Source organism: Symphalangus syndactylus, chromosome 18 (genome assembly GCF_028878055.3).
Source record: "Symphalangus syndactylus isolate Jambi chromosome 18, NHGRI_mSymSyn1-v2.1_pri, whole genome shotgun sequence".
NCBI lineage: Eukaryota > Metazoa > Chordata > Mammalia > Primates > Hylobatidae > Symphalangus > Symphalangus syndactylus.
The window spans coordinates 9,341,954-9,354,667 of record NC_072440.2 but is presented as its reverse complement, the minus strand read 5'-3'; the positions used below and the strand labels follow the sequence as shown (position 1 = coordinate 9,354,667).

The following is a 12,714-nucleotide window of genomic DNA, read 5'->3' as shown; positions in this document are numbered from 1 at the left end:
TCACGCCTGTAATCCCAACACTTTGAGAGGCCAAGGTGGGCGAATCACGAGGTCAGGAGTTCGAGACCAACCTGGCCAACATGGTGAAACCCTGTTCCTACTAAAAATACAAAAAATTAGCTGGGTGTGGTGGCGGGCACCTGTAATCCCAGCTGCTCGGGAGGCTGAGGCAGGAGAATTGCTTGAACCCGGGAGGTGGAGGTTGCAGTGAGCCGAGATCATGCCATTGCACTCCAGCCTGGGCGACAGAGCGAGACTCCGTGTCAAAAAACAAATAAACAAAAAACAGGTTCACTGATAAAAAGTCAATGAAACCCTTGGATATTACCAAAGCTCTGACTAAAATATCATATTTAGAGATATGTATAGAATTACTATTTTTGTTATGTTTATATGGTTAGGTCAGGTTGAATGAAACTAGATTTATTTTGTAAAAAGTTAACTGCGATTATTTTTGGTAAGAATGGGAGTGACTCGCTGGGCTCAGTAGCTCATGCCTGTAATCCCAGCACTTTGGGAGGCCGAGGCGGGCGGATCACGAGGTCCGGAGATCGAGACCATCCTGGCTAACATGGTGAAACCCCGTCTCTACTAAGAAAAATACAAAAAAATTAGCCGGACATGGTGTTGGGCGCCTGTAGTTCCAGAGCTGGGTGTGGTGGTGGGTGCCTGTAGTCCCAGCTACTCGGGAGGCTGAGGCAGGAGAATGGCGTGAACCTGGGAGGTGGAGCTTGCGGTGAGCCGAGATCGCGCCACTGCACTCCAGCCTGGGCGACAGAGCCAGACTCCATCTCAAAAAAAGTGAAAATAAAAAGAATGAGAGTGACTATAAAAGAGATTGTATTTCAGTAGAAAACTGCGGTGCATGCATTATCACGTTCTGGTCCTGTTCATTTTCTTTGAGGTTTTGTTTTCTCCCTGTAAACTGGATTGAATCCCGACTTTCTCTAGTTTTTTTTTTTTTTTTTTTTTGAGACGGAGTCTTGCTCTGTCACCCAGGCTGGAGTGCAGTGGCGCGATCTCGGCTCACTGCAAGCTCCACCTCCCGGGTTCACGCCATTCTCCTGCCTCAGCCTCCAGAGTAGCTGGGACTACAGGCACCCGCCACCACGCCCGGCTAATTTTTTGTATTTTTAGTAGAGACGGGGTTTCACTGTGGTCTCGATCTCTTGACCTCGTGATACGCCCTCCTCGGCCTCCCAAAGTGCTGGGATTACAAGCGTGAGCCACCACGCCCGGCCTCCCTAGTTTCACTAAAAACTACAACTTCCCTTTTCCAAAGCCCTGCACACTGAAAGTAGATGACTTTAAATTTCAGAATAATCACTACAGCAGATCACGTCTGGACGGCCTTTGTGCCTGCTGCCAGGTGGGCCACTTGGAGAGTTCATCAGAATACCTCCTGATGACATCACTAGGGACTTTTTTATTTTTTATTTTATTATTATTATTATTTATTTTTATTTTTTTTTTGAGACAGAGTCTAGCTCTGTTGCCCAGGCTGGAGTGCAGTGGTGCGATCTCGGCTCACTGCAAGCTCCGCCTCCCGGGTTCACGCCATTCTCCTGCCTCAGCCTCCAGAGTAGCTGGGACTACAGGTGCCCGCCACCACGCCTGGCTAATTTTTTGTATTTTTAGTAGAGACGAGGTTTCACCGTGGTCTCGATCTCCTGACCTCGTGATCCGCCCGCCTCGGCCTCCCAAAGGGCTGGGATTACAAGCGTGAGCCACTGCACCCGGCCTTTATTATTATTTTTTGAGACCGAGTTTCACTCTTGTTGCCCAGGCTGGAGTGCAATGGTGAAATCTTGGCTCACTGCAACCTCCACCTCCCAGGTTCAAGCAATTCTCCTGCCTCAGCCTCTCAAATAGCTGGGATTACAGGTGCGCGCCACCACGCCCAGCTAAGTTTTGTATATATATATACACACATATATATATACATATATATACATATATATATACATATATACACATATATACATATATATACATATATATACACATATATACATATATATACATATATATACACATATATATATATATATATGTATATATATATGTTTGTTTTTTTTTTAGTAAAGATGGCGTTTCTCTATTTTGGCCAGGCTGGTCTCAAACTCCTGACCTCAGGTGATCCGCCTGCCTCCACCTCCCAAAGTGCTGGGATTACAGACGTGAGCCACTGTGCCCGGTCATCACCAGGGACATTTAACTGACATCTTCATTCCATCATCTGAAGAGGCTCCAACCTCTGGGCTCAAAAACTAAGATCATAGTCACTGGTAGTCAAAGAAAAAAAAAAAAAGAGCAAGGCTAAATTCATAATTTACTCCAAAGGTTAACCTTTGTTAAATTATTTTGTTTCCATAGAACAATACTTTGAATTCCCATCATGCAATGCAATCCGAAATGAACAACTCAGCCTCAACAATGTTCCAAACTAGAAGCTTTTGATACCTTAGGAGCTTAACAAATAAGACTTGCTGGCTGGGTGCTGTGGCTCACGCTTGTAATCCCAGCACTTTGGGAGGCCGAGGCAGGCAGATCACGAGGTCAGGAGATCGAGACCACGGTGAAACCCCATCTCTACTAAAAATATAAAAAATTAGCCGGGCGTGGTGGCGGGCACCTGTAATCCCAGCTACTCAGAGAGGCTGAGGCAGGAGAATGGCATGAACCCAGGAGGCAGAGCTTGCAGTGAGCTGAGATCGGGCCACTGCACTCCAGCACTCCAGCCTGGGTGACAGAGCAACACTCCATCTCAAAACAAAACAAAAATCAAAACAAATAAGAGCTTGTGTTCTTGATAAGAAAATTTCCTTATCAATACGTTAGAAATTGTTTTCCAAAATTTAAAGACTCTTAAGAAACAAACATAAGTCTTTCATGAGACAGACGATGCCGTTGGTTGATTTAATGGGTTAAATCTTGGCTCCTGGGATCTCAGCTGCAGGGAGCTGTTTCGTCCTTGGCGGTTATTCTCACAGTCATTGCGTTTACCTAATTCCTGCACTGTATCCTCTCAGGGTTCCAACACTTTCCAGCAGCCACTCTCACATCAAATGATTGCCATCAGGATTAAACAACTTACAGAATTCAAGACCCCCCACCCAGGTCTGATGGTGATCACCTGTACACGACTCTTCACTCCGGTGACTACACCACTCAGTGGTAATGGAGAGCAAAGCTCCACCATCTGGTCATCCTCTCAGCTTGCCCAGTGGGGATTTGTTGAATTAAATTTTTTTTTTTTTTTTTTTTTTGAGACGGAGTCTCACTCTGTCACCCAGGCTGGAGTGCAGTGGTATGATCTCAGCTCACTGCAACCTCTGCCTCCTGGGTTCAGCAATTCTCCTGCCTGAGCTTCCCGAGTAGCTGGGATTACAGGGGAGTACCACCACGCCCGGCTAATTTTTTTGTATTTTTAGTGGAGACGGGGTTTCACCATGTTGGCCAGGCTGGTCTCCAACTCCTGACCTCAGGTGATCCACCCGCTTTGGCCTCCCAAAGTGCTGGGATTACAGGTGTGAGCCATTGCACCCGGCCTGTTTAAGTAAATTAAAATGGAGACCAGGCCTGAAGAATCCCTAAGCAGACAAAACAAGTTAGGTCTCGTAAGTGACTTCAGCCTTGCTTAAATTGAAAACATAAGTGAAACTTAACTTGAGCCATTTTTTTGTTTGTTTTTCAGTAGAGACAAGGTCTTACCATGTCCCCAGGCTGGTCTCAAAGACTAGTCATCTGCCCTGCCTCGGCCTCACACCCAAAGTGCTGGGATTACAGGCATGAGTCATTTCTTTTTTTTCTTTTCTTTTTTTTTTTTTTTGAGACGGAGTCTCGCTCTGTTGCCCAGGCTGGAGTGCAGTGGCGCGATCTCGGCTCACTGCAAGCTCCGGCTCCCGGGTTCACGCCATTCTCCTGCCTCAGCCTCCCGAGTAGCTGGGACTACAGGCGCCCGCCAACACGCCCGGCTAATTTTTTGTATTTTTAGTAGAGACGGGGTTTCACCGTGTTAGCCAGGATGGTCTCGATCTCCTGACCTCGTGATCTCGTGATCCGCCCGCCTCGGCCTCCCAAAGTGCTGGGATTACAGGCTTGAGCCACCGCGCCCGGCTCTTTTTTTTTTTTGGACGGAGTCTCGCTCTGTCGCCCAGGCTGGAGTGCAGTGGCGCAATCTCGGCTCACTGCAAGCTCTGCCTCCTGAGTTCACTCCATTCTCCTGCCTCAGCCTCTCTCCCTTCTCCTGCCTCAGCCTCTCCGAGTAGCTGGGACTACAGGCGCCCGCCACTACGCCCGGCTAATTTTTTGTATTTTTAGTAGAGACGGGGTTTCACCGCTGTCTAGATCTCCCAACCTCGTGATCCGCCCGCCTCGGCCTCCTAAAGTGCTGGGATTACAAGTGTGAGCCACCGCGCCCGGCCTTTTTTTTTCTTTTTTGAGACAGAGTCTTCTCTGTTGCCCAGGCTGGAGTGCAATGGCACAATCTTGGCTCACTGCAAATTTTGCCTACCGGGTTCAAGCAATTCTCCCACCTCATCCTCCCGAGTAGCTGGGATTACAGGCATGTGCCATCATGCCCAGCTAATTTTTGTATTTTTGTAAAGATGTTGACCAGGCTGGTCTTGAACTCCTGACCTCAGGTGATCTGCCCACCTCGGCCTCCCACCCAAAGTGCTGGGATTATAGGCGTGAGCCACCATGCCTAGCTGAGTTGTTTCTGATAAATGCTTCCATTAGACAGAGATAAATTTTAATCTACCCAATCATAAGTAACCAACTATCATGATTATATAACTACTGACTTTCCAACAGGATAAGCCAAAGAAAGCAACTCTATAACTGTAACCAATCAAATAATTTCTTTATTGTGCTTCTACATTTTCCCAATAAAAACTTGCATTTGATATTTTGTCTCTGGAATACTAAACCTCTTTCAGTCAGGTGTTCCCCAATTCATCAATTGCTTTTTACTCAGATAAACCCTTTAAAATTTTGTTGTGAGTCAGATGTTTCTTTAATGCATGGTTGTAAAACATGCTGTTAGTAAGGAACGTGACTTATATCTACATCCAGGTCCTAGTGCAGTTTCTTTTTCTGTCACCAGGCCATCTTGCTGGCTTACCACAGGTTACATGGTAATGACTGGGCATTATTCGTGGGAAACTGCACTGCGTAAGCAGGCCTGGCTAGGCCAACGGTAGGCCCCGGGCACGTTTTCAGCTGTGAAGCGGAGGAATAGCAACCGGTGAGGTAGCAGGAGAACCAAGAGACGGTGGGAGAATGGGAACTGAGCTGAGAGAGCTTCCAGAAGGTTGCGGTGGTCTACGGCGATTCATGTTATTGAGAAACGGCGTTAGGCTGATTTCATGGGGCAGATGACGTGGAAGTGCTGCTGAGGAAGACGCTGAGCTCCTGAGGTGAAAAGGGATGAGGACGCCTAAGAAGACACAAGTGCAATACCTAATACAACTTCCCGAAATTGTTTAATGTCACACGTTAAAAGAATATGAAACACGTTAAAATAATAAAATGATATGAACGTTTTATCTGAACTACAGTGATTTGTCTTCAGATTTTGAAATATAAAAGACTTTATTTTATTTTATTTTTTAAGACAGTCTCACTCTGTCACCCAGGCTGGAGTGCAGTGGCGCGATCTCAGCTCACTGCAACTTCCCGGGTTCAAGCGATTCTCCTGCCTCAGCCTCTGGAGTAGCTGGGATTACAGGCGCCCGCCACCACACCCGGCTAATTTTTGTATTTTTGGTAGAGACAGGGTTTCTCCATGTTGGCCAGGCTGGTCTCGAACTGCTGACCTCAGGCGATCCGACACCTCAGCCTCCCACCTCGAGGCGATCCGACACCTCGGCCCCGGGGGTCGCACTTTTTTGCCCGTTTTAGATCCCAGCCTCCAACTGCGGCCACAGCCGGAAATGCAGAGAAATTCGCGCTCCTGGGGCCGGCGGGGCTGGCGCTGGCTCAGCCGCTCCCCGGGCCCTCCCAGTCTCCAGCTTTGCGCTGGGAGCCCAGGAGCTGCGGGTTCACGTTTCACCCGCGAGTCGCTGTTAACCCTCCAGGCGCGGCCCGGGGCGCTCGCGCGCGCTGCAGACGAAGCCATTCCCGACGCGTTCTCAGTTTGCGGCAGAAAACGCCAGTCGGCGCGGGACCATGACTCCAGGGTTTCGCGGAAATAAATTTTAATCCAGTTTTGAAGCCACCGCTTGGAGTTCCAGGGCAGTTGCACCCCGGGGGCCGCGCTGCCCCCTGCCGCTTCCCGCCCCTTAACTCAGTGTCTAATATTTATGGGTGTCATCTCCATCCTCTGAAGTTTTGTGGACCCCAAACTTAACCAAGAGGCCGAGCCTGAGACTGGGACAGAGAATAAGGGCAGGGTCTAGAAAGCCTTCCCTCAACTTGAGGTCCACCTTAAGGTATGGGGCCCACCCTCACCCTCTCACTGTCATCTAATAGTCCCGGGGGAGTTGGGAGGTGAGTTACCTGAGGCTCAGTAGAGTTCAGGCTGGGTGCCAGGGACACTCCTAGGCCATCTCCTTGCTGCTTGAGTAAGGGAGAAATCCCCAGGCCTACTGTGTCCCAGAGGAAGGAAAAATACACACAGTACTTTCCAGGGAGCCCTGCCTTTGTCCCAGGGACTCCAGGCTCTTTTTCATGTCTGAGCCTCACCTGGCACCTGTCCCAAGATGCACTCCTGAGGTGGGATTAAGTAAGGAGCAGGTGGAGGAGCCAAGGCTCCTCCCTCAGGAACCAAGTGCTCACATCCAACAGAAGCACCCACATGCCGGCCTGAGCCAGGGCTAGGAGGTACCAGCCAGGATGTGGTCTCCAGGGCGAGTCCTCAGCTCAGATAAGGGAAGGCTGAGGACTGAGATGGAGACACCCAGAGTCTGGCTATTAGAGCACCTGGGGCCAGAACGGGTGGTTTCGAAGGGATCCAGGTGCTGACTAATGCGGTAAAGGGAGTAGGGGGCGGGCTGGGCTCAGGGCTCTCCAGGGGCACAGTGAGAGTCTCATCTGGGCAGTCAAGACACTCTCGATGGGTGCAGGGGGTCCAGGAGATCCTAGAAGGTCTAGGTGGGCTGAAAGAAGCCTGGCCTTAAAGAGAGAAATATGTTTGGATTTTATTTATCCCTTTTTTTTTCTCTTGACTTGAAAACCCTATCCCACGTCTGGTTAACCCAGAGTAAGGAGTCCAGAAGCTGCTAGAGAAGGAGCTGTGGGAGCCTCAGCCTCCCCTCTACGCCCCCTCCCTGTGCCCCAGTGCAAACCTCCACAGCACCCCTGCAATGATAATGCTCACTGCCAGGACCCATGCCCAGGGTCTCCCTCTTCAGCCCGAGAGACCACCATCAGGCACAGCCTCCACCCCTCCCGTGCACGGCCCCCACCCCTCCCATGCTGGCCCACAGTGGAATCAGCCTCTCTGGTTTCTGGTGATTTCATCAGGGCTGCATCACATTGCTAGAGCTAGAGATAATATCTCCCTGTGGGTAACCCTTCCCTGCCAAGCCCCCTGAAGCTGGACCCAGGCTGAGAGGAGGGACTCTGGGGTGTGGAATGAATTTAGGGGTGTGAGGGTCTACCAGGCAGAAGCAGGTTGGCTGTGATGACAGCACAGAGCTCAGGAATGCTGCCTGAGGACCCTGGGGCCTACGAGGAGGAGAAGAGGGTAGGAGCTGGTGGGGTGCTTGCAGAGACCCTGGGCTCCTATCCTGCCATAAGCCTTGCTGTCTCCTGATATCTGCAGCCAGGCCCTGCTGACATCCCTAGGCCTGGGTGCAGGCAGAGACCCCACCCTTCTCAGGCCCTGGAGGACTGGTCCACCTTAACTGGGCAGCCCTTGGGACGGGTGCTGGCCGGTGCCCCAGCCCAGGCCTCTGTGCTCTGCATGCACTGCCAGCCTGCCATCGGGCCCCTTGCAGTGGGTTGCAGCCCTGAACCATGATCCAGGGCACCTTGGAGACAGATGGTCCCCTGTGGGGCTGGGACTGGGACAGTGACAATGACTGGGATAGTGCTGTGCTGGCCCTCCTGGCGCTGGCTGTGGTGGCTGCCACAGCGCTGGCCTTACACTGGTTTGGCTCCGGGCACGACCAGGAGGCGGCAGAACCGGTGTCCACAGACCTTGGGGCTCAACCTCATCAGGCAGGAGGAGCCGAGCTGGCCCTGCAACCGAAGTCCAAGGTCAGTGATGGCAGCGAGGGGCAGAGCCCAGGGCAGGGGAAACCAGAGCCCCCAGGACGCGGCCAGCAGAGCCCTGTCCCTGCTGCAGCGCCGGGCGGGGGCCTGGCCGCCATGGCCCGGCTTCCACTCAAGACAGCTGTGGAGGAGGCCCGCAGAGGGGCATTAGGACAGCAACGGGGCAGTGCCACCCCCGCGGCCCCCCGAGCGGAAGGAAAGGAGCCTCCCAGGCCAGGCACTGCCCTCCTGGGCAGGAGCGAAGCAGGCGGGATGTCCGCCCCCCTCCTGATCCACTTCACTCCTCGGAGCCCTGGCAGCGAAGCGGAGGCGCAGGCGGAGACAGGTGGTGTCAGGGCGTCCTCTCGCCAGGCTGCGGGCCCCGCGGGGCAACAGGACACTGGTCCCTGGCAGGCGGGCGCGGGGCCCTCGGGCTCGATGGGGAGAGGCCGCGGCCGGCGGCGGCGGATGGACGCTGGCTCGGGAGACAGAGCCCGGCGCCCCCGGAAACTGGACCCGCTCCGCCTGGGCGCCGCGGGGAGCGTGTGGGACGCGGTGGATGAGGCCGCAGCCCTGGATGCCCACGCGCGCGGCCTCCCCGCAGGACCCCCACTCGCCCGGGAGCCCGCACCCCCGGCGCTGCCCGCGCCCCGCGCCCCGCAGCCTGGGTCTCAGACGGGGGGCTCTGGGGCCGAGGGTGGCTGGAGCAGGGGGGCTTCGGGGGTCCCTGTCCCCGGAGGAGGCTGGCCCTGGGCCAGCAGGGAGGTCCCGGGCACCCGGAGCTTTGGCCCAGCCCCAGGCTTCACGCGCCCCTGGCTAGAGAGTCCGCCTCGAGGTCGCCCACTCTCGTCCCCAGGGCCGGGCGCCACAGGGGCCCACGATGCGGGCGAGGCCGGGGCTGACAGCTCCCGAGATAACAGTCCCGCCGCTGACCTGGGGCCCACCCGGCCCCCGGAGCAAGCAAAGCCCGCCGCAGCCTGCCACAGCCGCGCCCCCTCCCGGAGCCGTGAGCCTCGCCCGCGCTCCACCTCCCCGCCCGCAGCTCCCGGCCTGGCATTCCCACCTGAAGCCCTGACTCTCCCCTCTCCTTCAGATTCTTTGCCCCTGGGGGTTCCCGAGGGTCCTTCTGTGGGCGAAAATCTCAGAGCGGCGCCAGCCCCAAGTTCAGCCTCAGCCCAAGTCTTAACTTCAGCTCCAACCTCAGTCCTAGCCCCAGCCCTGGCCTCATCCCCAACATCAGCGCCAACCTCAGCCACCACCTCAACCTCATCCCCCACCTCAGCCCCAACCCCAGCTCCAACCCCAGCTCCAACCTCAGCCCCCACCTCAGCTCCAACTTCAACCCCAGCCCCAGCCCCAGCCCCAGTCCCAACCCTCACGGCCCCAACCCCAGCTCCAACCCCAGCTCCAAATCCAGCCCCAGCCCCAGCCCCAGCCCCATCCCTTGCCCCAGCCCCCACCTCAGCCCCCACCTCAGCCCCAACCCCAGCTCCAACCCCAGCCACATCCCCTGCCCCAGCTGGCGGGTCAAAGCCTCAGGAGAGCGTGGCTGTCCCCAGGCGCTACCAGGAGGGGCAGGTCTCAGCCAGCTGGGGAAACCTTATTGCCATGGTTCTTAGAAGCCACCCCTTCCCCAGGCAAGAGAGGCCCCAAGGGAGTGTCCCGAGGGCGGTTCCTGGGAGCCCCGTGGATCCCAGCATTTCCACACACTCTGAGGACAGACACGGCCCCTTTTCTTCAGTGGGGACAGTCATGGGGACAGGTACAGGGGGCCTGGTTGAGGCTGCAGGTCAGCCACAGACAAGAAGCCCTGAGACCAACGGAGCGCCCAGCCCAGACCCTCCCCCAGGCCTAAGAGGAGAGGGAACCAGGGAGAAAAGTCTAGACTCGCTGCCCCAAGCCGCGATGCCCAGGGGCCCCGCACAGCCCCCCGCGCAGAGGCCGTCTGGCCCCGCGGCCTCCTCCTCTGTGAGGCGCTCACAGCCGGTACCGCAGCTACGGAAACGCAGCAGGTGCGAAGTCGCCGCGACCTCGGAGCAGGAGGTCAGGCCGGCCGCCTCAGGGGACCCTCAAGGGGAGGCGCCGGGGGAGGGGGGCAGCCCTGCCGGCCGCAGCGGGGCGCTCACAGAGAAGCAGAAGGAGGCCCGGAAACTCATGGTGTTTCTGCAGAGGCCCGGGAGTTGGGGGGTGGTGGAGGGGCCCCGGAAGCCCAGCTCCCGGGCCCTGGAGCCCACCACGGCGGCGGCCCTGCGGCGGCGGCTGGACCTGGGCAGTTGCCTGGACGTGCTGGCCTTTGCCCAGCAGCACGGGGAGCCCGGCCTGGCGCAGGAGACCTACGCGCTGATGAGCAACAACCTGCTGCGAGTGCTGGGAGACCCGCGCCTCTACCGCCGGCTGAGCGCGGCCGACCGCGAGCGCATCCTCAGCCTGCGGACCGGCCGGGGCCAGGCGGTGCTGGGCGTCCTCGTACTGCCCAGCCTCTACCAGGGGGGCCGCTCAGGGCTCCCCAGGGTCCCTCGTGGCGAGGAGGCTCCTGTGGCGGCCCCTGTGCCCCTGGCTCTACCTGCGCACCTGCATGTGTTCAACCCCCGGGAGAACACCTGGCGGCCCCTGACCCAGGTGCCGGAGGAGGCTCCGCTCCGGGGCTGCGGTCTCTGCACCATGCACAACTACCTGTTTCTGGCGGGGGGCATCCGTGGCTCCGGTGCCAAAGCCGTCTGCTCCAACGAGGTCTTCTGCTACAACCCTCTGACCAACATCTGGAGCCAGGTTCGGCCCATGCAGCAGGCCCGAGCCCAGCTCAAGCTGGTGGCCCTGGATGGGCTGCTCTACGCCATCGGTGGCGAGTGCCTGTACAGCATGGAGTGCTACGACCCGCGTACAGACGCCTGGACCCCACGCGCGCCACTCCCCGCAGGCACCTTCCCTGTGGCCCACGAGGCTGTGGCCTGCCGTGGGGACATCTACGTTACGGGGGGTCACCTCTTCTACCGCCTGCTCAGGTACAGCCCCGTGAAGGATGCTTGGGACGAGTGCCCATACAGTGCCAGCCACCGGCGTTCCAGCGACATCGTGGCGCTGGGGGGCTTCTTGTACCGCTTCGACCTGCTGCGGGGCGTGGGTGCCGCTGTGATGCGCTACAACACGGTGACCGGCTCCTGGAGCAGGGCTGCCTCCCTGCCCCTGCCCGCCCCCGCCCCACTGCGCTGCACCACCCTGGGCAACACCATTTACTGCCTCAACCCCCAGGTCACTGCCACCTTCACGGTCTCCGGGGGGACTGCCCAGTTCCAGGCCAAGGAGCTGCAGCCCTTCCCCTTGGGGAGCACGGGGGTCCTCAGTCCATTCATCCTGACTCTGCCCCCTGAGGACCGGCTGCAGACCTCACTCTGAGTGGCAGGCAGAGAACCAAAGCTGCTTCGCTGCTCTCCAGGGAGACCCTCCTGGGATGGGCCTGAGAGGCCGGGGCTCAGGGAGGGGGCTGGGATCAGAACTTCCTGCTCTTGTTTCTGGACAACTTTCCCCTTCTTCTTTAAAGATTGTCGATTATTTTGAAGCCCAGACTCCCTCAGCCTCTTTCTGCCCCTCACTCTGCACCCAAACTGTTTCCTGACTCAATTCCGTACCTGCTTACAGACCCACTCAGCTTGCTCACACCCCCGTCTGTGGGACTCCCCATTCCCTAGAGCTAGGGACTTATGCGTTCCCACAGACAAGGACTTGGCTCGCTGGAACCCTGCTGAGCGGAGAGAGGAGGGGGTAGAAAACATTCACGCTTCCTATGCTCTGTCAGCAGGACAGGGAGCAAAAACGTCCCCAGGCAAGGCCCTCACCTCTGGGACTTTCTGCCTGTCCTAAGGCCTCCCCAGGTACCAACCCCATAGCCATCTGGGTCTGTTTGGCACTGTGGATTCTCAAGGGCTTAGAACCCTTGCCTCTGAAGCTGGGCTGCTGGTGCTGCCCTGCTGTCTGCAGCGCCTGCCCATACCCCCAGCCCACACCAGGCCAGGCCCACTCCAGGCTCACCACCCTCTGCAGGCTTGTGGGGCTCTCCCAGCCCCTCCAGAAGCCCACCCCACTTCTCACCAATCCCCCATCTCTAAATGAGGCCTGAGCGTCACCCTAGTTCTGCCCCTTTTTAGCTGTGTAGACTCGGACAAGACATTTGACTTCCCTTTCTCCTTGCCTGTAAAATGTGGACGGTGGACATCTGTCACCCGAGAGTTGTGGGAGACAAGATCGCAGCTGTGAGCACCTCGCACGGTGTCCAGGATGCACAGCACAATCCATGATGTGTTTTCTCCCCTTATGCACTTTGAAACCCATGCTAGAAAGGTGAATACATCTGACTGTGGCCCACTCCAACCTCCAGCCTGGATGTCCCTGTCTGGGCCCTTTTTCTGTTTTTTTATTCTATGTTCAGCACCACTGGCACCAAATACATTTTAATTCACCGAAAGCACCTGCAGCTTGCACTTGTCGTGTTTTGTTCACAAGGTTTGATATGCAGCT

General features: G+C 56.3%; 1 protein-coding gene across 1 annotated transcript; it reads left to right on the top strand.

Annotated features, from left to right (window-relative positions):
• Positions 1-7,965: 7,965 nt before the first annotated feature.
• Positions 7,966-12,664, top strand: KLHDC7B (kelch domain containing 7B). The gene has a single exon (XM_055252900.2). The coding sequence runs from the start codon at positions 7,966-7,968 to the stop codon at positions 11,593-11,595; it is 3,630 nt and encodes a 1,209-aa protein (XP_055108875.2). The 3' UTR covers positions 11,596-12,664.
• The last annotated feature ends 50 nt before the right edge of the window (positions 12,665-12,714 follow it).

Coding starts and splice junctions, on each gene's coding strand:
- KLHDC7B (XM_055252900.2), top strand. CDS start 7,966: ATGATCCAGGGCACCTTGGAGACAGATGGTCCCCTGTGGGGCTGGGAC.